At 50.5% G+C, this 27,266-nt stretch overlaps 1 protein-coding gene across 1 annotated transcript in view; it reads right to left on the reverse strand.

The window, feature by feature from the left end:
• Positions 1 to 3,180: 3,180 nt before the first annotated feature.
• Positions 3,181 to 27,266, reverse strand: part of kiaa0825 (KIAA0825 ortholog) — a 30,229-nt gene continuing 6,143 nt past the window's right edge. Inside the window, exons 4-16 of the mRNA XM_076995944.1 lie at positions 27,023 to 27,266; positions 23,957 to 24,116; positions 22,329 to 22,519; positions 19,739 to 19,921; positions 19,531 to 19,650; positions 18,463 to 18,602; positions 16,482 to 16,661; positions 15,231 to 15,434; positions 14,578 to 14,986; positions 11,880 to 12,039; positions 10,695 to 10,862; positions 9,059 to 9,153; positions 3,181 to 6,237 (exon numbers count right to left, since the gene is read on the reverse strand). The exon at positions 27,023 to 27,266 is cut by the window's right edge and continues 22 nt beyond it. Of these exons, the coding sequence (XP_076852059.1) occupies positions 6,183 to 6,237; positions 9,059 to 9,153; positions 10,695 to 10,862; positions 11,880 to 12,039; positions 14,578 to 14,986; positions 15,231 to 15,434; positions 16,482 to 16,661; positions 18,463 to 18,602; positions 19,531 to 19,650; positions 19,739 to 19,921; positions 22,329 to 22,519; positions 23,957 to 24,116; positions 27,023 to 27,266 (2,309 nt within the window). The 3' untranslated portion in view covers positions 3,181 to 6,182. The remainder of the gene's footprint in view (positions 6,238 to 9,058; positions 9,154 to 10,694; positions 10,863 to 11,879; positions 12,040 to 14,577; positions 14,987 to 15,230; positions 15,435 to 16,481; positions 16,662 to 18,462; positions 18,603 to 19,530; positions 19,651 to 19,738; positions 19,922 to 22,328; positions 22,520 to 23,956; positions 24,117 to 27,022) is intronic.

Consider the following 27,266-nt stretch of genomic DNA (forward strand, 5'->3'; position numbering starts at 1 on the left):
TCGCCTACCCTCCTGCTCCACGGAACAACTTTGGCTCCGCGCGGCCTATCGTAACGTCACCGCACGGCATATCGTAACGTCACCGCACGGCATATCGTAACGTTGTCACCTCACGGCATATCGTAACGTTGTCACCGCACGGCATATCGTAACGTTGTCACCGCACGTCATGCGAACTGTGTCGTGGAGCTACGAAATGACAGGCGAAGGCAAGATTGGAGGTAAAGGATGCAGGTGAAGACGATGAGGGGTGGATGATGGAGGTTAGAGGATGGAGGGGCAGCGTGAGGAGGCGTAGGACGGAGGTGGAGAGAGGGACGTCTCAAGCACATGTGAGGGACTGACTGGCAGCTAAGCTGGTCATAGGTTCAAAGACACGATCAGAGTCACCAGGTGGTTCAGGGCAAATTCAACCCAGCAGTCCTGCGTTTGAACAGTAGTCATGACAATCCAGAGATTTGGGGGAAAACAAAGATGTTTGAAAGGGAGAAAAAGAGAGAGATAGAGAGAGAGAGAGAGACAGAGAGACAGAAAACAGAATCAATTCCAGAGACTTCAATCCACCTCTGAAGGGGAATTCAATGTGTGGCTTTAATGCCTTTACCATCTCAACCACTCATTGTGTTCTGTCAAAAACAACTTGGGCTAACATAGCAAGCTGTCACATCAAGGGCCGTGCCCAAGAACGCACCAAAGACACTGCCGTACAGTGGGCCAGTGCGCCGAACGCACGTTTCATCTCAGCCACGTATTTCATACGGGGGAAATCGTTCAGGACAGGAGAGAAAGGTCTGTGTTCTCACCCAAGCATTTCTACAGGCTCCCAGAGGCTAAATATAGAGACCACTGTGGGCTAAATTGGGGACAGTGCAGTGGAAGTGACACGTGTGAACTGCTGTTGCTTTAGCCTCCAGAAACCTCCAGTTATGACACAAGTAACTGATGAAAGGAGTGTCATTTTAAAGCTTGCATAAAACTTCTAGTTCAGTCCACAATTACTAACACGCTAGTATAAACAAGGTGATTTATACTACTATTTATATTATCTAAGGCTTTCTCTCTCTCTCTCTCTCTCTCTCTCTCTCTCTCTCTCTCTCTCTCTCTCTCTCTCTCTCTCTCTCTCTCTCTCTCTCTCTCTCTGCTCTCCAACTCGAAGGACAGACTTTCTCCTCGTTAGCCATGACTGAGCAACCTTCATGTCCTCCCCTGTCCTTTCGGGCCCACCCCTGCACGCTGCTGGGGCGTGCATGCCAATGAAACCCGGGTGGCCCAGGTTTCAGGAGGCAAGATCACCATCTGCGCGGGGTCCAAAGGGCCGAGCTGGTGCCCCTACCCCTCCACGCCCAGGCGGGGACCCTCACGCCACCCCTGGACAGACACCTCGCCGTCTCCCACCAGACCTCACTCGTGCGGAGCTAACCATACGTGAACGTTCGGCGGGGTCTTCTGGGAAAGGGGATGTTGCTGGTGTTTCCTGACTGAAGGTTCAATCCTGCCCATGCAAAACCGAGCTGAACTTCCAACATAGCACTGTTACAAAAGATTTTAAAAATGCACTTAACAAATGTATCATCCCTAAATGAGCAGACATGAAGAGAAGAAGACCAAACAGACCAACCTAACGAGGGGGAAGGAGGCCTTAATGTCCATCCATGCTTTGCTAGGTTTGGACAGAAAAAAACGTATTGGTTGAATTACTGAACATTGAGTATTTTTGTGAGCAGAGCAGGTGTTGCGTCTATATGTATTACATGTATTACAGTAACACCTATCTAAGTGTACAAGGCTCTATCTACCAATTACAAGCTGAACTGAGTCTAACAGGCCACACACACAATCATTCATAGCAGTCACAGCAAAAAAAACAAGAAAACCCAGCATGATGGTACCGATACGTCTATTTCAGATGTTGAAGAGCAACTCTTCCCTCCGACAGTCCAGCGCCGGCTACAACAGTCCGGATGAACACTATTACGTCCTTATTCAGAGTACCGCGATGTGGGACACGGACCACTCACGCCAGTGGGATTTTGGGGCGAATTGTGCTTTTACCACCGATGACGCGCTTGGGCAGAATTATAGCTCCTTGGTGTAGTGGCAGGCGCTAAGCGCTGGGAGCTCGGGCGTGTGCGTGGGTAAACGCGGGATGTCTCCCACCGCTGCCTGCTGCCGTCTGTTCCACGGAGGATCGCTACCTTGTCAGCCGGCGCTGGCTGGAGCCCAGATGAATGCTGACAGCCAGGAACCCGTCTAATGATCCGCTCCTGGCCCTGGATGCAAATGGCCGGGGCGCTGGTGAGTGGCGGTGCGGTGACACCGGGCCCCCCCCCCACCACCACCTCCAAGGCCTGTCAATGGCCCTGCTCAGCTTGGGGGGGCTCGGGGGGCTTGGAGGGAGGGGGGTGCATCTCGTCCAGCTACCAACAGTGGGCCTGTCAATCACCGGAGATGGATGTGGCGAATCACAGCGAAGATCAGAACTCCTGCCGTAATTTAGGATGGCAGATTATTGCAGATTGTGGGGCACCAGGTGGTAGGGATTGAGAATGACAGGATTTTAACGTTTTTTTTTATTCCAAGCAGATTAAAAAAAACACCCTATTGAGAACCAGCGTAATCAGCACAGACGTCCACATGGGGAAGTCATCTGATTAAGGGTAAAAATACAAACAAAAAAAACCCCAGCTAAACGAGCTGGCGGGTGGTTACAGAACAGAAGCTGATTGGCTGTGAGAAAGGCGTACCAGTAAATGAATACTGTCTGATGATCAAGCCCAATGTCTGATTCTCACTGTTTGCAAAGCAGACTTCTCATTGCGATCTAATTCTTCTCTACCACTGGGAGCTCTTAATCGATGACTGACAGCAGACAGAAGAACAGCAACAGCTAATGAAAGACATGAAGAGGATTTCAGCATAACAACAGAAGATGGCGGCCGAGCTGGTTGACGCTTCACTCTGTTGGATGTGACTTTCACTGTCTGCTGGCACTTTGTGTGCAAGCCATCACATCTGCGACTCGGAGTTTGATTAATGAGCCTTTCAGCCCGCCTCTGCTGTGTGAGCTGGGGCCGTGGCCTTCTCCTAGGCTTCACTAACTCACCACCCTCACACACACACACACACACACACACACACACACACACACACACACACACACACACACACACACACACACACACACACACATACACACACACACACATACACATCCACGCACATACACACACACGCACACATACACAAACGCGTGCACATACACCCACACACACAAATACTCACGCACTCACACACCCACATACGCATGCACGAGCGCATACACACATGTGCACACACACATACACAAACATGCACACATACACACACACACATGTGCACACGCACACACACACACAAATACTCATGCACACACACACACGCATGTGCACACACACATGCTCACACACAGAAACTGGCCTGCTATTCAGAACTCAAAGCAAATTACACTTCTATAAAGTTGTTTATAAATTTATATAAATAAGATAATCATTTTTATATAAATAACATATAAACTTGTATAAATAAAAGATATGACAGAAACAAAGGATGAAGCATTGATATTTAAATACAATAACCAACATGAAGGTAGGTAGGAATGCGTTTGAAAGACAACCATGGTATCTGCTCTCTGTACTAGTCAACAGATCAGCGTTCAGTACGGCCATCTTTGAACATTCACTCATTTTGTTTTGTTTAACACAGCCAACCACGTTTGACTCTTCAGCTTTGATATCTCAGCTCATGACACCACAAAACACTTTCCTGAAACAAACATGACCTTCTCAAGAACAATTACTCCACCAGCACCCACGCCAGCACCACCTCAAACGCGCCTCTACCTGAGCTGATCGGCCTCTGTGGACAAAGCCCCACAATTTTGACACATTTGTTTTTATTTTGATCTCTGGGAAGGAAGCGTACCATATGGTTATCATGTGGAACAGATGGCTTTAGCCCAGCGGTGAAATACAATGCCTATCGCTACAGTTTGAAGCTGCCCGTTTCAGACGTAGCTGCCCGTTTCAGACGTAGCTCTCCGTTTCAGACGTAGCTGCCCGTTTCAGACGTAGCTGCCCGTTTCAGACGTAGCTGCCCGTTTCAGACGTAGCTGCCCGTTTCAGACGTAGCTGCGCGTTTCAGACGTAGCTGCCCGTTTCAGACGTAGCTGCCCGTTTCAGACGTAGCTCCCTGTTTCAGACGTAGCTGCCCGTTTCAGACGTAGCTGCCCGTTTCAGACGTAGCTCTCCGTTTCAGACGTAGCTCTCCGTTTCAGACGTAGCTCTCCGTTTCAGACGTAGCTGCCTGTTTCAGACGTAGCTCCCTGTTTCAGACGTAGCTGCCCGTTTCAGACGTAGCTCCCCGTTTCAGACGTAGCTGCCCGTTTCAGACGTAGCTGCCCGTTTCAGACGTAGCTCCCCGTTTCAGACGTAGCTCCCCGTTTCAGACGTAGCTGCCCGTTTCAGACGTAGCTGCCCGTTTCAGACGTAGCTGCCCGTTTCAGACGTAGCTGCCCGTTTCAGACGTAGCTCTCCGTTTCAGACGTAGCTCTCCGTTTCAGACGTAGCCTCCACTACTGTTTCACTCTGCTCGTATTTGCCTGCCTGTCTCTGGGGCTCACAGAGGGACCCCAGTGTGGGGTATAAACACCAACCACGGCCGCACTCCCGAGAGACGCAAACTATTCGGGTCGTACAAAACTTTGCCGTAAAATACAAATTGACAAACACAAATGAAAAGAACAGTCTGACGTCTACAATTGAATAGAACGGTCAGACAAACACAATGAGATGAAACCCAACAAAACAGACAGATAGACCCAACCAAAACAGTCAGACAGGCCCAATGAAAAAGGACAGTCAGACAAGCACAAATGAAGAAATTAAGTCTTCCATGACAGATAGATTTTTCTAAATAATCATGATCAAGTGGAATCATGAACGGTTAAAAGTGCTAAAAGCACCAATTCAATTCCCTGAGATAACAAGGTCAGTCATGGTTCGATTCCCAGACCTGAGGCCATGACTGAGGTGCCCATGATCAAGGCACCTAACCCCAACTGCTCCCCGGGCACCTGGCTAGGGCTGCCCACCGCTCTGGGCACGTGTGCACCAAAGCCCCTTAGTAATCACTAGTGTGTGTGTGTGTGTGTGTGTGTGTGTGTGTGTGTGTGTGTGTGTGTGTGTGTGTGTGTGTGTGTGTGTGTGTGTGTGTGTGTGTGTGTGTGTGTGTGTGTGTGTGTGTTTTAACTCCACAGATGGGTAAAAGCGGAGGACAAATTTCAATTGAGGTGAAAATCACAATTGACAAATATGACATGTTTCACAGTAAAAATACTGATACAAATTCCTAATAAGGGATGAAGTGGTTAAATGAATACATGACAATCTTATGAAGCATTCTCCATTTGTAGAGCACCTAAGACACGTCCCATGATAAGAGAGACACCTTCCTCACCCTGACACATTCTACCAGAAAATGACCAAATATACAGTTAATGGCATCAGATGATAGTATATGTATTACTGCAAGGTTATATGCTAGAGATGAGATATTAGCTCAACCAGTCACTGTTGCTATCAGTTCTGGGAGAGTAAGTCCACTTGTCTGGTTTAGTGTGCAATCCTCTTCTCTATAAAGTTTGGCTCATAAGCAGTGAATGACTGCAGAATTATTGGCGTGCATCACAGTTTAGTTGTGTTTCTTAAGGGGACGGGAGATTGATGGAGGACAAATGTGAAACGGTTCTGTACTGTCCATAAAACGCTCCACACAGGCCACACGCTGATGCCTTTTACAGTCTATGCAGAGCCCGGTTTGTCACATAGAGAGCCATTTGTGTCCAAGACAGGATGTGTTAATGGGCTTCTCAGGACGTTGTCCGTGTAAGGGTGGGGTACTGAGTGCTAAAGAAAAAGGTTTGGACTTCAGACTGCCACTGAAGTGAAGGGGGGCCCGCTACGTAATTCAGACGGCCAACGTGGATTTTTGACAACAGCTGTAACTCGTCGGTGCCGTTTAAACTCGTTTCACCGCTCATCCCTGTAACTCTGGCTAAAGAGCAGGCGGGTCGCGTCAGAGGCGGGAAGTTCGCTCTGTCTCTCTGCCTCTCTGTGGCTGGCTGGAGTCTGGAGGCACAGGCCCCATTAATCAGGCCGGTTCTGCTGAAAAGCTCCATGGGAGAATGATTCATGACACAGCCTGCAGAGACGGACAAACGACAGGTGACAAAGGACGACATTCGCACCTGTGTAAATCTGTTCCCTCTCTCACACACACACACACACACACACACACACACACACACACACACACACACACACACACACACACACACACACTCTCTCTCACGTTCTCCACTCCATCTGGCTCTGGATAGTAGTTGGGCTGGCACTGAAAACTGAAAGTTTCTCAGAATTAATGAAGTCATCTAGTGCAGGGCTTTAACAACTCGGAGTGTAAAACCCCCCCAAGAGCCTGGCCTCTGCTCCACACACCGCACAGCGACGGCGGGAACGGCGAGTGCTTAGACATCTTTGAGCTGCGCTGCTCTGACAGCGGGCATGTAAGTGAGCGGTGGGTAGGGGGCAGCGTGCAGGTACAACCACAGCCAGACAGGCAGACAGACAGACAGACTGCCAGACAGGCAGACAGAGAGGGGAGGAAAAAGAGAAAGACAGATAGAGAAATAGATAAAGAGAGAACAGAAAGAGCAAGCGCAGAGGTCTATCATGATAGTTGAACATGTCTCTGGAGACCATGTTGGGAATACATGTGAGCCGTGTTTCATAAACTCAGCCTATTACAACAGAGACTGAAATGAAAGTGACAGAAATAGACGTGGTCCAGGACGGCGGTCTGAAGACCCCTCCCTCGCCTTCACACTCTCCCGTCATACAATTTTCATTACATGCATAATCTACATACTACCGACGTCCTGGGGGAGAACTGTGAGGGAACTTCACACAGTCTGTACAGATCCTGACGCAACGATGTCCTTCAAAACAAAAGACGTTCCACCTCAGGCCGCGGAGAAACAGAGATGTGGAAATACAGCCGTCACACAGCGCCACTGCAACTCCCCGGGACCAGATACAGACACTGGACCAGGGATTAGACCAGATTACGTAATATTTACTCTCTATTTCACTCACCCCGCAGACACCTCCCTCCCTCCCTCCCTCTCTCTCCCCTCTCTCTCTCTCTCTCTCCCTCTCTCTCTCTCTCTCTCTCTCTCTCTCTCTCTCTCTCTCTCTCTCTCTCTCTCTCTCTCTCTCTCTCTCTCTCTCGCCTGTGTGTTACCTATTCTAGAGCGTTCATAAATAATCTGCCCACTGACAGCATTTTTAAACACACGTGCAACAAAGTAGCGTGAGGGTGTGCAGGATAGAGCGCACGTGAGAACGTGTGGCACTCGCGCACGTTTACATACACACACACACACACACACACATGTGCCAACACAAACCCTGCCGCACACATACACACACCCTTGTGCATGCACGCACACGTCACGTGACTTTGCATGCACAAATGCAAGCGCGTACACACACACACACACACACACACACACACACACACACACACACACACACACACGCGCCAGTCTTATTAGAAACATCGTCCTTGGCAGACAAGCTGCTTGCCCTTTGTTCGAAGGTGCGTGTAAAAACGAGGCCGGTTTGAAATGGAGCCCGTGTAGCTGTTAGAGGAGGTGTGAGGGCCCTTATGGCGGCCTGATGGTCTTCTGTGTGACAGCTCAGAGCAGAGCTCCGGGGAGAGGGCGGAGCCAGCAACACACTGCATGTCACCCCGCCTCATGAATATTTATACCCTGAACAAGCTGAAGAAAGAGGAGGAGGAGGAGGAAGAGTCAGGTGACACGGGCCAGCTGAACACATCCATACGTCGCAGCGACAGTAAACGACTTCACTACCAGGCTGTGAACCTCCAGTAGGAACCAGAAGGTCCAACACACACAGGTCCAAAAACGACCAGGAGGAACGCTCTAACCTTGTCTCCTCCACCTTTACTCCACCCCCACACTCCCACACCCCTCGCCTCCATCCAGGGGAACAGACAGTCCATCACAAAGAGAGCAGGGAGGTGGGCGTGGAGCAGGGCAGACCCACCGGCGCCCCCTGCTGCGAGAGAGACACGCCAACATCTGGAGAGAGCAGAGAGCAAGCAGGGCAGAGCAGGCAGGCACGCTAGCTGACCACCGCACTACTGCCCCGGGGCATCTGTGGAGCTTCAACAGAGGGTGTCTGATCCACAAGACACCGCGCTATCAATCACTGGAGTCAGACCGCTGGGAGCTGACTACTCGCAGAAGCGGGTTATTCAAAGGTTATTCTAACTTTAACTTTTCTCGGGGAGGGCTAACACAAGGTAGACCGGGTTATCTTAGAAAATGTGAGCAGCCCACGAGACAACGTTGTGCGCAGTGACTACAAGATAACCCGATGGCACACGGCACACTTAGCAGAGGTGCTTGGTACACAAGTCAGGCTCCATTTGTGACTTAACTCTGGAAATCGGCAAAGTCTTCAATTTCTCCTCTGAGGAAGCTCAAAAGGTTATCTGATGATTTTTTTTAAAATCCAACTCCAAACCCTCCTTTGGCGCTCCCCCACGGAGGAACACTTTCTACTGCTCTCTTTGAGCAAGGGTTGCATGCTGGGAATTCGTCACGGAGAGAGAGAGAGAAAAAAAAAAGATAAAATTCACACACAGCTAGAAACAGACAAAAAGGTCACATGAGGTTTGGCTAGATTCCTGCTCCGGTACATACACGCCCCCACACACACACACACACACACACACACACACACACACGCACGCACACACACACGCACGGACACACACACACACACACACACACACACACACACACACACACAGATTCCCCCATGTCCACATTAACAAAATAGGAACATGGGCAGACATGACAAGAAGCAGGTCCATGACATGGATGTAAAAGAGATGGAGAGAGAGAGAGAGAGAGATCACACACCATTACCTGTTAGCCAGCAGAACTGTGAAGGTCACCTGACTCGTTCTCTGATAGGTTGTCAGCAGCGTAGCCCAGTCCCTCTCCTTCTCACTCACGTCTGACTGTTGACAAATGAGCAGTGAGTATTGTTAGTTATTAATCAGCGTTAATATGATCACAAAATTACTGCTCCAGCTGGGCCTAACTAAGAGGGAGGGCTTCCCACGCGAGGGCCAATCCCACACAATCTATCTATCATGTCTGCACAAGAAGGTTTTTATTCCAATAAGACAGCAATTAATTTATAAATCCATTTGGGGAGGGATGTAGCCATCATTTATAAAAAGATAAATCAATTTTGGGAGGTGAGTCGTTATTCTTCCAGCGGTTGTTGGTGGCAGTTTGCCCATCGTCTCCCTGCGTCTCCCTGCGTCTCCCAGCGTCTCCCTGCTCCGTTGCACTGGGCCTTTGTTAGCACAAATAAAAACCCAATTTCTTTGATTGCCAGAACGTCACTTGTAACCCCAGCTGAGTTTTTTATTTATTTATTTATTTATTTTTTATTGGAGAGACGCTTGCAGGCTCCGCCTCCTCCTGGCAGCTGATTGATGGATCATCTCTCTTTTTGTTGTTGTCGTTGTGTTCTCCCTTCCCTCCGTTTGATTTGACAAACAGCACGGCCACCTGAAGCCAGTGAAGCGTTTTAATCATCCTCTTAATAGGCTGCTTTATGCAAAGCAACGCAAACGCCTCCGATAAGCAAAAAAAAAAAAAAAAGGGGGATTAGGAGTGCTGTAGCTAGCGCGGAACAATACCACGGCAGGATTAGCCTTCGGGCTCAGGGAACACCAAACCTCAGCGGCATCGCGACGAGAACAAAAGCGCAGAGTTCTCCCCGAACAAGCCTCACGGTTACTGACCTTCAAGCTCCTGACACAAGTGCAGGCAGCGTCTGCCTTCAACCTGTTCAAGGGGACGGAGACAGAGCGAGAAGATCTGCGCGGAAGATTCCAGGAGGGTAATAGCGGCGTAGTGTAGTAGCAGCACTTTGCTCGCACAGTTCACGACGGACCTCTGTCCGAACATCGTGTCTCTCTAGAAACCTTCTGTACGTCACAGCAAGTTTTATATATAAAACCATCTAGTCACTATATATCACCCGTCCCACAAAAGGGACACACATATATATATATAAACACACACACATTCACACACACTACAGTCACAGCAGCACCCTACTTGATGAGTTCACCTTTCAAGTGTTTTAAAACTCTCTGCTCTTTGAGTTTTAACCTTTCTCTGCGTATTCTCTTTGCTTTCCCTTCATACTAAAGGAACCCGGCCCGCCGTGGGAGCAGGCGACCTGTGGAGAATTGTGGGAATTCATCCTAGAAAAGCACTTTAAAGACCTCGTGCGTCTGCGCTGCCGTGCGCTCACCTTGCCTGCTCGACGCCAACGGCCTTGAGGAGAAGCTACACTGAGTCGCGCGTTGGGGGGCGGGGTCACAGCTCAAACGAACCGCTTTAATTACAAGTTGGGCGAGGAACATCTGGCGGATGGCGTGTGTTTAAGACGCGTGGAGGCGAAGAGCAGGGACCCTTCACGTGTGTTTGCAGGAGAGAGGATTGTGGGAAGGAGGCGGGAGAAGGAGAAGACACCGACCTGATCGGACGTAGCCGGGCCAACGCAGTGGAAGTGAGAAAAGGGGTCGAAGGGGCGGGGCAGAGTGCCGTGGGCGCTGGAGGTGGAGGCGGGGAAAAGAACAGGGGGCGGTCCCCGGGGAGAAGACGTTTCATCTTCGGCCGAGGTTAGTATGGACCTTAACAACCCCTGCAAAATCAAAGGAGCAGAAAGAGAGAGAAGGAAAAAGAGAGAGGGGACGGGGTAGAAAAGGGAGAGAGAAAGAGAGAGAGATCAGCCTAACTCATGTAAAAATAAAACTCCTCTCTAAAAAAAGATCACAGCATGTGAAGTTGGGAAGGTTGGAAGGACAAAGATATCAAAGTTCACACAAACCTGAATAAGTCTAGACATACATTATTATTAGACTACATTTCACTACTACCCATTAAAAATGGTAAAATTAAGCAGGAATCTCTACAGGCTTATTGAACACACCAGTGTACAAATGAGTACATCTCTACAATTATTACATATCCAATTTTGGACATAATGGACATTTCTTTTCTTTCTATTCCCTGAGTAATTGGCCTGACAATGGTAGAAATTAATCAGTCGATCTAGAATAGGATTTGGAAACAGGACATTTGAAGAGGACAGAGAGATATGTATAGATCTGACACAAAGAAGCACGTCACTCAAGAACAAACTTAAAATAAAACTTTGAATCCTCCATCGCAGTGTTTCACCACAGACCCACATACAACGGAGAGATCTGGACCCTATGAGAGAAGTGAGAGAACCCTTTGGCCAACACCCAACGACACTCCTCCGTTCTCACGTATAATCTACATGACACTCTACTACACTTGTGGCCTTTGAGGAGAATTTACTATGCACGGGTGTCGTCAACAACAACAACAACCACAGGTAAACAACAAAACAACAGCACAGACCCTGTCAACATTTTCTAGAAACATTTTTTTAAGAGCCAGTCAGGTTCATCGAGATCATATATGAGAATTGCTGGATCTGCTAAAAATAAAGTGAACATTCCCATCTTTATACATCTTTATCTTTGTTTCCCTGGCAGCAGTGGTGTCAAAGGTCATGCTTGTTGCTCTACACTTTTGACCCCAGTGCCCACGTGTGCCTGTGCCAGGCTGTGCCCCCCCCCCCGGGTGCGCAGACGACTAATTGCGTGGTGGGGAGTGGGGAGGGACCCACCTCATTGAGCTGCACGGTGCGATAGATCCGCCCGAGGTTCTGGCTGCCACCTGTTCCCTGGCACCACGCCAACAACCACGGCCCCATTTTCTGCTCAGTGGGTTCGGAGAGTGCACCCCTCTCCTCCAACAGACCCCCCTCCACCCTCTGCTCAAACACGCTGATGGAGCCACACAGGGAGAGAGAGAGAGAGAGAGAGAGAGAGAGAATGTTTTCACATTGTATATTAACACTCTGCTTATACAGTATGAGGAAAATGCCCTGACAAATGGCCATCATATGGGCACTGCAGGGGCAATTGAACAGGGTAAGCAAGGTTGAAATGTTTGCAATGTTGCCTGCAATGAAAGCAATGATGTCACATCTTTTACCATAATGCATAAAAAAAAACAAACAAAACAAAGCAGGGGCAGAAAATGTGCCAATAAAAAGCCCAAAAGAAAGCTACAGTAGAACTCTAGAGTAAAACACCAGAGTAGAACCCTAGAGTAGAACCCTAGAGTAGAACCCTAGAGTAGAACCCTAGAGTAGAACATTAGAGTAGAACATTGGAGTAGAACCCTAGAGTAGAACCCTAGACTAGAGTAGAACCCTAGAGTAAAACACCAGAGTAGAACCCTAGAGTAGAACATTGGAGTAGAACATATGAGTAGAACCCTAGAGTAAAACACCAGAGTAGAACCCTAGAGTAGAACCCTAGAGTAGAACCCTAGAGTAGAACCCTAGAGTAGAACATTGGAGTAGAACATTGGAGTAGAACCCTAGAGTAGAACCCTAGACTAGAAGTAGAACCCTAGAGTAGAACACTGGAGTAGAACCCTAGAATAGAGTAGAACCCTAAAGTAGAACACTAGACTAGAGTAGAACCCTAGAGTAGAACCCTAGAATAGAACACTAGAGTAGAACCGCAAAGTAAAACCATAGTGTAGAACGCTAGTGTAGAACCCTAGAGTAGAACGCTAGCGTGAGCGTCACTGGGTTGCCAGAGTGAACCTGTAGTCCACCCCAACTCCACCTCCCAGCTCTTCCTCTGTTAGCATCTTGGTGCTCGTCAGGAAGTGAGTGAGGAACCTGCTCCCACACCTGCTGTCAGTGTGGGTTGTGTGTTTTTGTGCCCTCTCTCCCGATCACCGTCTTCTCCCCGCAATCAGGCGGTGACACGGCGACTGCAGCCTGTCAGGCGGCCCTTAGCCGCGGTGACATTGAGCAGGGCCGCACACACAGGCCGGGCCGCCCGGAGCGCGTGTCAGCACCTGGGCCCCCACATCCTTCGCCCGTCCGTCAGCGTGCAGGTGAGGCAGATGATTGGATCCAGTCAGTGGGTTGATTAATGAGGGGCCCGGCGTATCCAGGACGAGCTATCAATCACGTCATTAGGGCCAATGTGCCCTGAAAGAAGCAGAACCCCCCCCCCCCCCCCCCAACCCACCCCCCCCCACTCCCCCCCCACCAGCAGAACCCACTGCATTCATCTTCATCTGGGTATCCATGCCGTCAGGCCCTGCCAGGGTCACCATGATGGAGAGCAATCATCTTCTCCTCTACAAATTACTTTGCAAAGACAAGAGACTGGAGAGGTGTGTGTGTGTGTGTGCACGCATGCATGTGTGTGTGTGTGTGTGTGTGTGTGTGTGTGTGTGTGTTGACAAGGCTGGGGGTTAGGGAACCCACTCTCCACTGCTGAACTGTACGGTGATTGTTTACAACACAAGCAGTGGTGGAAAGTGAAGGTTATTTTAATGAATAGTAATGGACCCACTGAGTGCCTGAGACAGGTGATACATAATCACTCTACCCATCATCCCTCGCTTTTTTCCTGCTGTCTTTCCTGTCGTTTACGGAGCAACATTTCCTGGAACCCTAGCAGTAATTTACCTTGTTTTTTTTCAACTGTGATACGGTCTTTAATCATTTTCAATAAGAGTAATTAAGAAAGAGCGCTGCTTGTCCTGTATGTGGGAGAAGTTGTGGGTTTGTCCAAAGAGGACAAACACGTCAAAGCCCAGTGATGTCACTTCTCCAAAAACATCACGCTTGTCTCTTCTCCGAAACGATACCAACAGGGTCATCACTCACGATAAGCATAGCATGAAATTCAAATAGGAGTCGAATGCAATTTTCCCAAATGTAAACTGCTCATTGATTAAATGACTGAACTTTGAACTTGGAGCAAAAGTCAAGTTCCCAGTCTGGTAAATACAATTACGCATGAACATACCAGCACGCACATTTTCAACGGATGAATTTTCAATCGCATTAACTTAAACTTTTAATGCAAAAGAGTTAAAAAAGAGGTGAAACAAACTCCTCACCCTCCCTAACCCCACACCACCACAGTCACCTACTCTCTACCCCACACTCACCTCCTCACCCCACCTCCCTACCCCACACCCCCACACTCACCCTTACACTCACCTCCTCACCCCACACCCCCACACTCACCCTTACACTCACCCCCTCACCCCACCTCCCTACCCCACACCCCCACACTCACCCTTACACTCACCTCCTCACCCCACACCCCCACACTCACCCTTACACTCACCTCCTCACCCCACCTCCCTACCCCACACCACCACACTCACCTCCTCACCCCACCTCCCTACCCCACACCACCACACTCACCTCCCCACCCCACCTCCCTACCCCCCCCCCATCCACACACTCACATCCCCCCCCCCTCACCCCAGAGACTCACCTCCCAGCACAGAGCCTGCGTGCCCTCTCCAGTTGTGTGGAGCTCCACGCTGGCCTCATCTCCTCCAGGCTCTGCAGGACCTTCTGGGCAGTGGGCTTGGCCACGCCCCTCTGCGGGTCCACGCTGGCCTGCAGGCAATCGGAGACCAGGGCTAGTATCTCCCTCGTCCCTGGCTCCAGTGGGCGGGTGGAGGCCAGCTGCAGACTCCGCCCGTCCTTCAGGTCATGGGCCAGACGGGTCAGCAGCACCCACGGCAGCAGACCCGCGGCCCTCGGCTGCCGCCCGCGCCGGGCCAGCCGCCCCTCGGCCACGTGGAAGAGGTAGCGGATGGGGAGGGGGAGGGAGGCCACCACGGAGGGAAGGGTGGTGAAGATGAAGGTCAGTGCCTGGATGGTCAGGGCAGTGCTGTCTGTAATGCAGGAGGAAGCAGACCGTGGTCAGAACATCCAGACATCCCAAGAACCAAACCCACTCATTCAGATAGGCAGGCCTGCAGTATCTGAGCAAAGCCCCCTGTAGTTGCAACTTCACAATCAAACAATCAGTAATGTTCATAATAACATCACACTGTCACCCTGTTGGAACGAGAACGAGTTGTCGTCCACGTTGTCTCCCCTAAATCTCCCTGGATTTTTCCCGAGGAGTTCACGCACCCGTCTTGGGCGCCTGCGGTGTGTATTTCCACTGGCTGGGAATCTTGGCCAGAATGTCCTGCGGAAGGTCCCGTCGGAGCTGCGGGCCACACAGGTCCTGATGTTCCTGCATCATGTTCACCAAGTGACGTAGCAGGCAGCTGACGGGCTTGGACACCACAGCTCTGACACAAGGAACCAATGGTGACTCTGCCACGGACAACTCTGTGAAAATAAACACTGGCTTGTTAGTTAACTGCACTTACAAACATCTAATTAGTTCACTTTGTGCACCTTAATTCATTTAGATTATTTGTACTGTATATGTTTGAAGTATACTACAGATAAATAAATTGACTTGGGACATTTCAATTGAGTCAAGATCAGATTTTATACTACTGATAAGTATATATTGGTATTTTACAGGACAATCACACTAAAGACCTCCGGAGTGGATATTGCTTCAACATTACTTCAGATTTATTCAAACATTATTCTGATCTGCCATGGACATCAAAGCCCACTAAGATGCCAAGCGAAATAAACCAAATCAAGACTCAATGCCAGGCCAATAACCCGGTTGGCACTGGTGACAAGTCCAATTATTTTGCCTTCTAAGTGACACACGGACGTGTGCTGATACTAAACAAAGCTCATCGTCCATGTCTTTGTTACAGCGCTGATTTTCATTGGTTCTCCTCAAGTGCCGTCAATTAAGCCAATTAAGCCTGCAGGAAGGTTGTGTAACGAGAGAGGACCAGTGTGTGTTCACCACCCTCGCTGCTCACGAGGCTCTCTCGTGCCGCCCCACCCCCCCCTTCTCATTTGTCTAATTTATGCAACAATAATTACCCCTAGCATGTAATAAAAACACCATAACGGGTAGTCTGGCTCTGTAGGAGTCCAGATTAAACCCCCCCCGGATCAAAGGCGGCTCCCACAGCAAAGCGTCAGGCCGTAATTGGAGTCTCTGTGTCGCAATGCTAAATGGAGGCACTAGCCATTAGCACAGGAGGACATTTTCACACAGCAGCTTTTAGCAAAGAGGAGACTTGAGGGCAAAATGGACATAAATAAGCAGTCAAATGGGCTTCTAAAGGTTTAATTATGGCTCTAGTCTATGACGAATCCACGTGTGCCCCCCCAACTACAGCGGCGGGCAGTGTTGCTAGCGCAGAGGGGTTACAGCAGGGCTTTGGTGGAGATGAGAAGATTCAGGAGTGCGGAGAGCCAGTGGAAAAGACACCTTACATGTCCACATGTCCCCCGTACCTGCTAAGCTGCAGAAGAACTCCCATAGGTGTCTTCTGTCTAGGTAGTCTTCCAGCACTAAAGCCAGTGCCCTGGGGACGCTGTTTAGGGAGGACAGGACACTGAAAACAGCCTCCACGAATTTGTCGGCAGCCTGTCGAGCCTCGGGGGACACCGCAGCCTCACTGTCCAGACACAGATCTGAAAACGTAGCAAGCCGGGCGATCAGTTAGCAGGATATTCCAGTGTTTCCCCGTGGGGTTTGATGGCGGCGTGGGATGCAGTGGAGAGCCGTGTGTGGGAATACGCACGCTGACTGCTGGATTAGCATACAAAAGATCACGCTGACTGCTGGATTAGCATACAAAAGATCACTCAGGCCCAGATTTTTAGGGCCGGTGGAACAACAGCGCAACAAACTTCCAGCAGGAGCCACACAACCTACTTCGCTTTACGAGTACGTCGCTTATTAAAAGGAGATTTGGAACATTCGCACCACGGACGAACATTTGCAACACCTTCTCAGCTATGGTGCAATTCAATAACATAATGCAGCAAAAAGCCAAGACCGTCCGAACGAAAATGGCGGGGCCTTCGTGGACGAACGGGACGACTCTGTCTTCAGAGGGGCTGACGATACGCAGAGACAGCAGACATGGCGGTTTGACAGAAGGTCCTTGTCCGGGCGTCGTCTCCTGGGCTGAAAGCAGCAGCGTTGATCCACTCCAGCCACCGTCAGTCTCACCCGGAGGAGCTGACAGGCGAGGGAGTGAGACACGGAGACGTAGCACGGCGGGTGGAGGACGAGCAGACGTCCCTCCTGACAGGACCGTGTGGACAGGACAGGCCTAAATGACACCTTAAAGGACATGGCTTGCTAATACCTTGCTAGTTTAGCAGGTGTAGGTTGTTTTCCTTCATTGGGATAAAAAGAAACAAACAAAAAGAAAACCAGGGCAAAAATAGTTTTTTGTGCGTTTAGGTGAGTCGTGTGTCCCAGGATGCAATGCTGTAGGTCTCGAAGTGTTCCTTCGGCAGAAAGACTGCAGGGGATCACTGCCGTTTCTCCACACGCAGCGTGCCGTGTTTGCAAACGGCCTCTCTTTCTTTTCTTTTTGTTTTTAGCAAAAAAAGCTAAAGTTCAGATGCGGTGTCACAGGAAGCAGCGCCCAGCGGCCCCGTGACCCCACGACCCTGCTATAGCGTCAGATACGAATGCGCTACCTCTCGAGGACCCTGACTGGAGTCAGATATAGCGTTGCATTAAAGAATGCAAAGCACACCAGCACACATTAACGAGGGTGTTCAGACCAGTGGCTAAGCTCAATAGCGGGGCTTCCGTGCACTGGACACTGTATTTCTGCCTAATTAGCCGGACTGGGCCCGCCTTGCATTGATTTACAGCTAGGCGGTTGCCGTGGCACAGTTGCCATGGCGCAGTCGCCGTGGCGCAGCATCGAAACAGGCGCTCAGGCCCGGACATTAATGAGCCCTCTGTAATGCTAACGAATGGGCCATGTGCAAAAGTGTCTCTAAAGGTTACACTTCTCCAAGAGGCCAAGAGAGGAAGATCTTTAAAGGTCGTTCACCCCTTCACTCCCCCCCACAACGAGTGTTTATCACAGAATGATGAAGATGGTGATGATGAGGGACGTCTGAAGTCACCGTAACGATGACAACCACTGCGGCGTGATGAGGGACCATCCGGTGAGCGTTCCTGCCATTACAACAGAGTTGGTGGTTAAGCCGTAACTACACGACACCTTTGGAAATCTAGTCTAGTAACGTTACGAAGTGTAACACACACAAACACAAACCCTGAGAGGTGTCAGTCTGCCTGCAGAGAACATCGTACGCAAACATCATCACACAAATTACGCAATCCAAGAGCTCGTCGACGCTGCTGTGCGTGAACGTGTCGAGTGAGTGCGGGCACAGCCGGTGGGCGGGCCTTGCGGTGTGTGTGTGGGGGCGGGCCTTGAGGCGAGTGGGCGGGGCTTACGTGAGTGGGAGATCAGTGTGCGGAGCAGCAGGCCCTCGGCGTGCAACGAGGCCTGCAGCAGCAGAGCGGGCCCACAGCCGGGCCCCGAGCCCACCAGACCCAGCAGCCACAGAGCGCGGTGCCGGCCGGCCACGGGGTCCCTGCGGAGGGAGAGAGATGGGCAGGCGTCAGGCAGCAGGGGCTCCAGCGCTCTGCCCCAGGCAGGTCTTTACACGGCAGGTCTTCTGCGGCGCTCCACACTAATACGCCTGCTCATTAGAGCTGTGAACGTGAGCACCAGGGCTGGAGAGTGTTCAACATTCACCACAAAAATGAAAAAGACACTTCAGAAGGAAGCCACAGGCTTATATATATATATATAAATATATACACAGACGCACACACACACACACACACACATACAAACACATTTAAGTCTTAATATAACCCTAAAGTTTCCAAGAGAAAAGTTCTAGTAGAATTTGCACAGAGCAACTGCAAGCAATACACTGACGAAGGGAAACGCAGGTTAAAACGGGTTAAGCGCTTATGGCGACGTGTGAACCAGCCACTCTTGTGATAAAATACTGCAGTGTCAGCGGTGGAGGGAACTGGGTCTGACAACACGGCCAGGAGACGGGCCTGAGCCTCTACCTGCAGGAGCAAATTATGATGACACAAGGATGCAAATCCCTATAATAAATATAAAACAACCAATAATAATAAAAATAAACTCATTTCAGCCCTTTGGGTCAAAGGGGGTTGGAGTTGATCTGTGTACTCAGAACATAGTGACGTCACACGCACACACACACACACACACACACACACACACACACACACACACACACACACACACACACACACACACGGACGACAGGCAACATTTCAGCGCTTTCCATGTAGATGTTAAGGAAGCTACACAATTAAACACCACAATTCCAATTATGTTTAATTATTTTGACCAACACTGGGAAAGAATTAAATCTCTCATTACAGATTTTTGTACTGCAAATATACTAGCAAATGAACATTTCATTCAATTGACTCAGTGGACATATAGTTTGTTAAATTTACGTTCTCCTGTACCTCAGGAGGTGCTGTGGGAATAACGTTGGGTTGACCACGTTTAGCCAGATAGGACCACAGTTAGCTCTCGTCCCTGCCGCCGTGCCAGACGGTTCCTCTCCAAACCCATTCTGGAAAGTTCTACATTCACACAAGAGAAACAGCTCAACCAAGCAGAGTCTGAAGTATAATCTTAAAACAGTGTTTGGGGGTGTTTCCAGAGCGGTACCTGTAGAGCTGTTTCAGGGGTGCAGTGAGGATGACCAGTACACCTAGGAGTTGATCACACATGTTGTGGATGAAGGCCATCCAGGTTCCCGAGGCCAGGTCCGGCCGAACCAGCTCGTCCACGCTGCCACACACACTCCACATCAGCCGGTACACACACAGGAGGATGGCCTCGATGTCCGCCCTGCGTGAGGAGGTGCCGTCAGTGGGTGGTCCCACCAAACAACAGCCAAGGCGGACACAGTGTCTGTCCATCCATGTGTTTTCTCTCAGTAATTCTGACACAGAGATTAAAGCACTGGAATGTGTACAGACATGCCCCCCAACACCCCCCCCCCCCCCCCCCCACCCAATACACCAGCATGCTAAACGATGTCCGTGTTATGTATGTGATCACCACGTCAGCATCAGGGCAGGTCAGAACTACACACCTACTTAGAGGCCCTGATCAAAGGTAACCTTTCACCAATGTATCAATCTTTATCTTCTCTACAATACCCTCACTGGACAACCGACATCCCCTACATAGACAGAGTGAGAGAGAGAGAGAGAGAGAGAGAGAGAGAGAGAGAGAGAGAGCGAGCACTACATTGAGAAAGAGAGAGAGAGAAAGACAGCATGAACTACAGTAAGAGAGAGACAGTGAGAAAGAAAGAGAGATATAGTAAGTGAAAGAGAGTGAGAGAGGGCTACAGTGAGAATGAGAGGGCGAGAGAGAGGGGGAGAGAGAGAGCGAGGGAGAGAGAGAGAGAGAGAGAGAGAGAGAGAGAGAGAGAGAGAGAGGGAGAGAGAGAGTTTGCAGACGTCCATCTGCTGGGCAGATTCAGAGCTGAGTCTGGAATCAGCAGTACTCAGGCACCCTTGCAGCAAAGTGAACTGGAGAAAACTTAAAGCAGCTCCTTCCATCATCCACACCTCCCTCTCTCTCCCTCCCTCTCCCTCTCTCCCTCTCTTCCTGCCTCCCCCCCTCCCCCTCCATCCTCCACTCTCCACCGCCTGCACGAGCCCTTGGGCAATCTCCGCTTTCTCGCCGCTCACCACCCGAGGCGGTTGGGGGTGAGGGTGGGGAGAGGTGGAGAGGTGGAGGGGCTGGTGTAGCCGTACACCGGCGACCTCTTTAAGCATTTTAACTATGTGCTAATATGGAGCATGCATCCACCCAGCCCCTCCCCCACAGCCCACACCCAAGGCCCCACAGAAGGCCAAGTTCTGCCCAGGCCCGGTCTGATCGCTGACGTCTGATCGTTGAGGATGCGTGACGTGAGTTTAGAGTGATAGCCTTAGTCCTTGGGTGTACAGCTGAACTTACCAAAACCTGATTGTGGAAGTTCTTGTTCTCTGGTGTCTACCAACACTGCATGTTTACATTGTCAGTCATCTATGGCCAAAGCTTACGATTTATAAACTCCCACTTTGCAAAAACAACCTGTGTGAATTGACTGTTAAACGCAGCCCATACTGACAGCTGTGCAATAAGCACTCCGTTCCTCCGTTGTGAAGAAATGTGTGATAAATTTCACTGGGGGTGTTACTGTCAAAGACCACAAGTATCTACTGCATGCAGCTTACCAATGGGCTACGAGATGGGCTGCTGTCTAATGGCTCCAGTAAAGACCCAACCGTGTTATACACACTCGTGTCCAGCTCAGAGTGGCTACATCAGCCGTGCATCGTTACTGGGTCACTACTCAAACTGCTGGAGAACCCCTGAGAACCGCTGACGTTAAACGTTGACGGCGTCGGACTCGTGGGCCATAGATCGCTTCTGTTCCGTTTCATCGGACACCGATTCCCACCCTCACATTACACGTACATACAGCGCCAAACTCCTTTCTGACCCTCAGGGTTTCTCTGTATGTTCCATTCACCGCCACTCTGTAGCAGATCACATCAGATTTAGAAATACTGCCACTCACCCCCGAAGCCAGAACTGGACTAGCATAACTAAAAGCACCACGTAAAACGCTGCCCTGCACCACGATGTCTCCAGAACCGCCGTCCCTCGAGACACAACGGAGACGTGCGACTAGACTCTTATGTCCCGGAGCCCAGCTGCTGGAACAAACTTCTACTGCAGGTCCGTACAGCTGAGACACCGGCTGCCTTCATACGAAAACTAAAGACTTAAAGTCAGGGAAGCCACTGAGCACTTTAAATGTCTTCGTCGTCCCCATGTTAGTGAGGGTTTCAGACTAATAGCATTCTTGACACTAACCTATCTAAGCTCACCTATCTAAGAATGGAGAATACAAAGAACTTTTGTAAGTTGCATTGGACAACTGTGTCTGCCAAATGTTGTAAATGTAAATTAGGGTTAAATTATGCTGGAAATAAGACCAAGATTCAGGCAAAAATCAGTGCATGTGTATCTTTACATGCATAATCACTGCAGTCTGCTGCTTCCATTTCTTCCGCTCAAATGAAAGGTTTATAAGCCTAACCGACCTTTAAAGGCTGTTTTTGCAATGGAACACATACACAGCGTGATCAAAAGACTGCAGACATCACTGACAACTGCCAAACACCCGTGTGATGAGTTTGCCATCTGACGTTGGGGCAGTGGGGCCGTGGCCAGGCCAGCTCTCTGGTACCTGATCTGGGGAAGTCTTCGGCAGGATGGACGGGCGCGCGAGTATCTCTGAAGCAGGAGCTCCAGCGTCTGAGCCAACACCTGAGCCAAGGTGTCCTGGGCCAGCGTGGGGGACAGCGCCCCCCACAGGTCACTGCGCAAGCCGCAGAGAAAGTAGTGCCACATTTGGATGGAGAAGGAACACCGCTCGCCCTGTGAAAGAGAGAGAGGGAGAGAGAGGGAGAGAGAGAGAGGGAGAGAGGGAGAGAGGGAGAAGGAGAGAGGGAGAAAGAGAGAGAGAGAGAGAGGGAGAGGGAGAAAGAGAGAGAGAGAGAGAGAGAGAGAGAGGGAGGGAGGGAGAGGGAGAAGGAGAAAGAGAGATGGTGAAAGAGAGAGAGAGAGAGAGAGAGAGGGAGGGAGGGAGAGGGAGAGGGAGAGAGAGGGAGAGAGAGAAGAAATATGGGGGGAGGAAGAAAAAATAATGAAAAAACAAGCTGAACAGAGAGATATTAAAACCACACTGCACGAAAACAGAAAGAATGTCAGAGACGGAGTGAGGAATGGGAGCGGGGGGGTCAGAGTGGGGGGGTCAGAGTGGGGGGGGGGGCAGCCCATCTCTCGGGGGGGTCTCACGGTCACGTCACCTGCCCTCTACACCTAACTCTCTCCTTCCCACTGAGACACACAGAGAAGCTGGAAGCTTTGAAGGCCCTGTCTGGAGAAACCATCACCATGTTCTCTTCAGAACATCAACCAACACACACACACACACACACACACACACACACACACAGAGCAGAGATGACAGAAACACAAACGACTCTTACAGAGGGTTAGGGGCAGCGCTGTGGAGAAGGTTTGAGGACATTACGCCGTATGACGCGAGAGTCGCAGGCGTTGGACAGGACCGGACAAGACCGGACCGGACCGGACTGAGGTCTGCTGGCCAGCCAAACGGCTGGACCCACAGTGCGGTGCTCAGACCCCCTAACAGGGGAAGCAGGAGGAAGCACAGAAATGGAGGAAAGGAAAGGGGGAGGGGTTACATTGGGAGGGGGCGGAGCTCCGGGTCAACAGGGACAGAGAGGCGGGCAGTCAGTCTCACACCTGTGCACAGCAGTCATGTCTGCAACACAACCCTTAAAGGTGTGTGTGTGTGTGTGTGTGTGTGACGAACGTAGCCGCTGTCACACTAGTATAGTGTTGTACAGAACACACACCTACAACACCACCAACACACTAGTGCAACAACGTTCTCACACTACAACACTGACTGGGATCAATAAATACAGCAGATACATATGAAGGTGTGGAAGGCGTTTGTATGCTGTGTTTTGTAGTCTGTGTCTGGAGGAAAACACATGGTACTCCTGAATTACGGAAGCCCAGAAGCTAAAGAGCATTTTTTTCCTAATAAAATATATTAGGATCATATTAGGATAATTCATTTTCAGATCATTTGGCACTGTAATGACTCGACTTAGTAAACAGCACACATTACCACACAGGAAGAGTGCCATCGGCACTCAAACACGTGATGTCACACTGCCCGGACTCCCCAACAATGTAAATCAATGCAAATGAACGTCTTAAACCAAGCCTGTGTGAGAGGGAGGTCTGTGTGAGAGGGAGGTCTGGCAGCGTCTGCACCTCGTGGAAGGGTTTGGCGTCTGCCCAATGGTGGCTCTCGGCGTCCTGGAGCAGGCTGGTGGCACACACGTTCACACAGTAGCTGGTCAGGTGCTCACGCAACGCCTCCGTCACGTCACGGCTCCTCGCGATGGGCAGCAGAGTCAGAGACCTGGGGGGGCTGAGCACATCGGAGACGCATCAAAGCCGTGGGGGTTTAATTGGGGGGGGGGGGGGTACGGGTACATCTCACGGGTCAAAAAGACACCAAGTGAGTGATATCAGGAAATGGCTCTGATTATTACCTGCCAATCATTCACCTCCTTCCTCTTAGGTGCGTCTAACCCCGCCCCCTACACCCCCCATACCTCTCTGAGAAAGAGGCCCAACATGCTGGACGCTCTCTGTCCCACCTCCTGCCTCTCATTCCCACCCCAGGTCCCCCCCCCCGCCCTCCCCAGTTTTGGTGAGCTAACATCTGTTTTCCAACAAACACACATCCTCTCGTAGATAAACAGTCCTGTCAGGACTCGCGGGCTCACAGAGATCCCGCTCCGATTCTTTACAATCCAATTATGGCATTTTAGTACGTCTGGCAACGGCCTGACAGTCTCGCTGGCCGGGGAAAAACCCTCCGCTAGACTAACTATAAATCCAGAGGCTCCAGAGGCTCTTCCCTTACACCAGTACCCTCTCATTTTATGTACAAACATGCATATTAAAGTTTAATTTTCAGGACAGAGCTGATTTTTTTTAATGTACCGTTTTATATGTGCTGTTTTTATCGTGCGTGGAAAGATGGAGGGTTATATATGGAAGTCAGAATTGCAAGAGACAGAAGGCTGAACAGCACTGAGGTTGTGGACGAGGTTCTGGATAACGTTGTGGACGAGGTTGTGGACGAGGTTCTGGATAACGTTGTGGACGAGGTTCTGGATAATGTTGTGGACGAGGTTGTGGACAAGGTTGTGGACGAGGTTCTGGATAACGTTGTGGACGAGGTTGTGGACGAGGTTCTGGATAACGTTGTGGACGAGGTTGTGGACGAGGTTCTGGATAACAATGTGGACGATGTTGTGGACGAGGTTCTGGATAACGTTGTGGACGAGGTTCTGGATAATGTTGTGGACGAGGTTGTGGACAAGGTTGTGGACGAGGTTCTGGATAATGTTGTGGACAAGGTTGTGGATAACGTTTTGGAGGAGGTTGTGGAAGAGGTTGTGGACGAGGTTCTGGATAACGTTGTGGACGAGGTTGTGGACGAGGTTCTGGATAACGTTTTGGAGGAGGTTGTGGAAGAGGTTGTGGAGGAGGTTCTGGATAATGTTGTGGGCGAGGTTGTGGATAACGTTCTGGAGGAGGTTGTGGACGAGGTTGTGGACGAGGTTGTGGACAAGGTTGTGGAGGGTAGAGGAGAGGGCTCTGAGCAGCTCCCTAACCAACAGCACACACTGCGCTCACCTGGATGTCTCTTGGCGCTCCCGTGTTATATATCTTGTATTAAAAAAGAAAACCACATTCTTTACCCTGGTTGTGATATACAGCAAACATAATTCAAGCGAGGAAGGAAACCATGGTTTATGGTGAGGGAAAAATTACAACCTGCAATATTTCTAATATCAAGTGTCAGCAAACGTCGAACGCATGGAAGGTTAATGCTTAAGAATTCAGGGGGAAAAGAAAAGTCGGAGGTTAAAATTCAAATTCCTTCTTTCTAAGTTTCTAAGCTTCACAAGACAAAAAGCAGAAAGACGTCTTGCTAGGCACCCTTGATGCAGAGCACGCCGTCTACAAGGAGACGCTCCTGCCCACGGAGGGAGCAGAAACACCCCCCCCTTCCAGGGAGGCCCTTCAACACTCCACAGTGGGCTTACAGGTTCACGCACGCCTGGTGCTCTAGGAGATTTGTAAGCGGTAGTGTTCCCAAAGTCATGGGCCTTGATAAGGGGCCTTGAACGAGAAGCTGAATGAGGGGTGTGTGTATGTGTGTGTGTGTGTGTGTGTGTGTGTGTGTGTGTGTGTGTGTGTGTGTGTGTGTGTATGTAGTGGGAGGGGTGTGTGTGTGTGTGTGTGTGTGGTGGGGTGTGTGTGTGTGTGTGTGTGTGGTGGGGTGTGTGTGTGTGTGTGTGTGTGTGTGTGTGTGTGTGTGTGTGTGTGTGTGTGTGTGTGTATGTAGTGGGAGGGGTGTGTGTGTGTGTGTGTGTGTGGTGGGGTGTGTGTGTGTGTGTGTGTGTGTGTGTGTGTGTGTGTGTGTGTATGTAGTGGGAGGGGTGTGTGTGTGTGTGTGTGTGTGTGGTGGGGTGTGTGTGTGTGTGTGTGTGTGGTGGGGTGTGTGTGTGTGTGTGTGTGTGTGTGTGGTGGGGGGTGTGTGTGTGTAGTGGGAGGGGTGTGTGTGTGTAGTGGGAGGGGTGTGTGTGTGTGTGTGGTGGGGTGTGTGTGTGTGTGTGTGTGTGTGTGTGTGTGTGTGGTGGGGTGTGTGTGTGTGTGTGTGTGTGGTGGGGTGTGTGTGTGTGTGTGTGTGTGGTGGGGGGTGTGTGTGTGTAGTGGGAGGGGTGTGTGTGTGTAGTGGGAGGGGTGTGTGTGTGTGTGTGGTGGGGTGTGTGTGTGTGTGTGTGTGTGTGTGTGGTGGGGTGTGTGTGTGTGTGTGTGTGGTGGGGTGTGTGTGTGTGTGTGTGTGTGTGTGTGTGTGAGTGTGTGTGTGTAGTGGGAGGGGTGTGTGTGTGTGTGTGTGTGGTGGGGGGTGTGTGTGAGTGTGTGTGTGTAGTGGGAGGGGTGTGTGTGTGTGTGTGTTGGGGGGGTGTGTGTTCGGTGTGTGTGGGAGGGAGCTCTATTGCTGAAATGTCTTAAACACAAAAGCTTAAGCTTGATTGGACCACTACGGAATAATAACCGGTTTACAAGCAAATCAAACGGCTTCATTTCCTCTTCGAACATATATGGTCCTCAAAATACACCTGTGTCAAGTGTGTCATGGATTTAGAAATTTAATCAGACAGCAGCTGTGAAAAATGGCGATGATGCAAAGGTTTGTGCCGTGCGTGTGCCGTGCGTGTGCCGTGCGTGTGCCGTGCGTGTGCCGAGACTCACGTGCGAGCGGTGCTTTTCAGCTGGCTCTCGTAGTGCGTCAGTCTCTGATGCAGGTACGCGCTGCTGGCCAGCAGGGCGGCGAGGTTGCGCAGGGGGGCAGAGGCGGGCACCTCCTCCGCTCGCTTCTCCAGCCTGGCCAGGAGGGCGGAGGTCAGGCGTCCGCACGCCTCCACGTAGCTGGAGCGGACGGGCAGCAGGTCGTGGTCCTCGCACGCCACGGCCAGGGGGAGGAGGGCGTCTGTCT

This window comes from Brachyhypopomus gauderio, unplaced genomic scaffold, assembly GCF_052324685.1.
Source record: "Brachyhypopomus gauderio isolate BG-103 unplaced genomic scaffold, BGAUD_0.2 sc292, whole genome shotgun sequence".
NCBI lineage: Eukaryota > Metazoa > Chordata > Actinopteri > Gymnotiformes > Hypopomidae > Brachyhypopomus > Brachyhypopomus gauderio.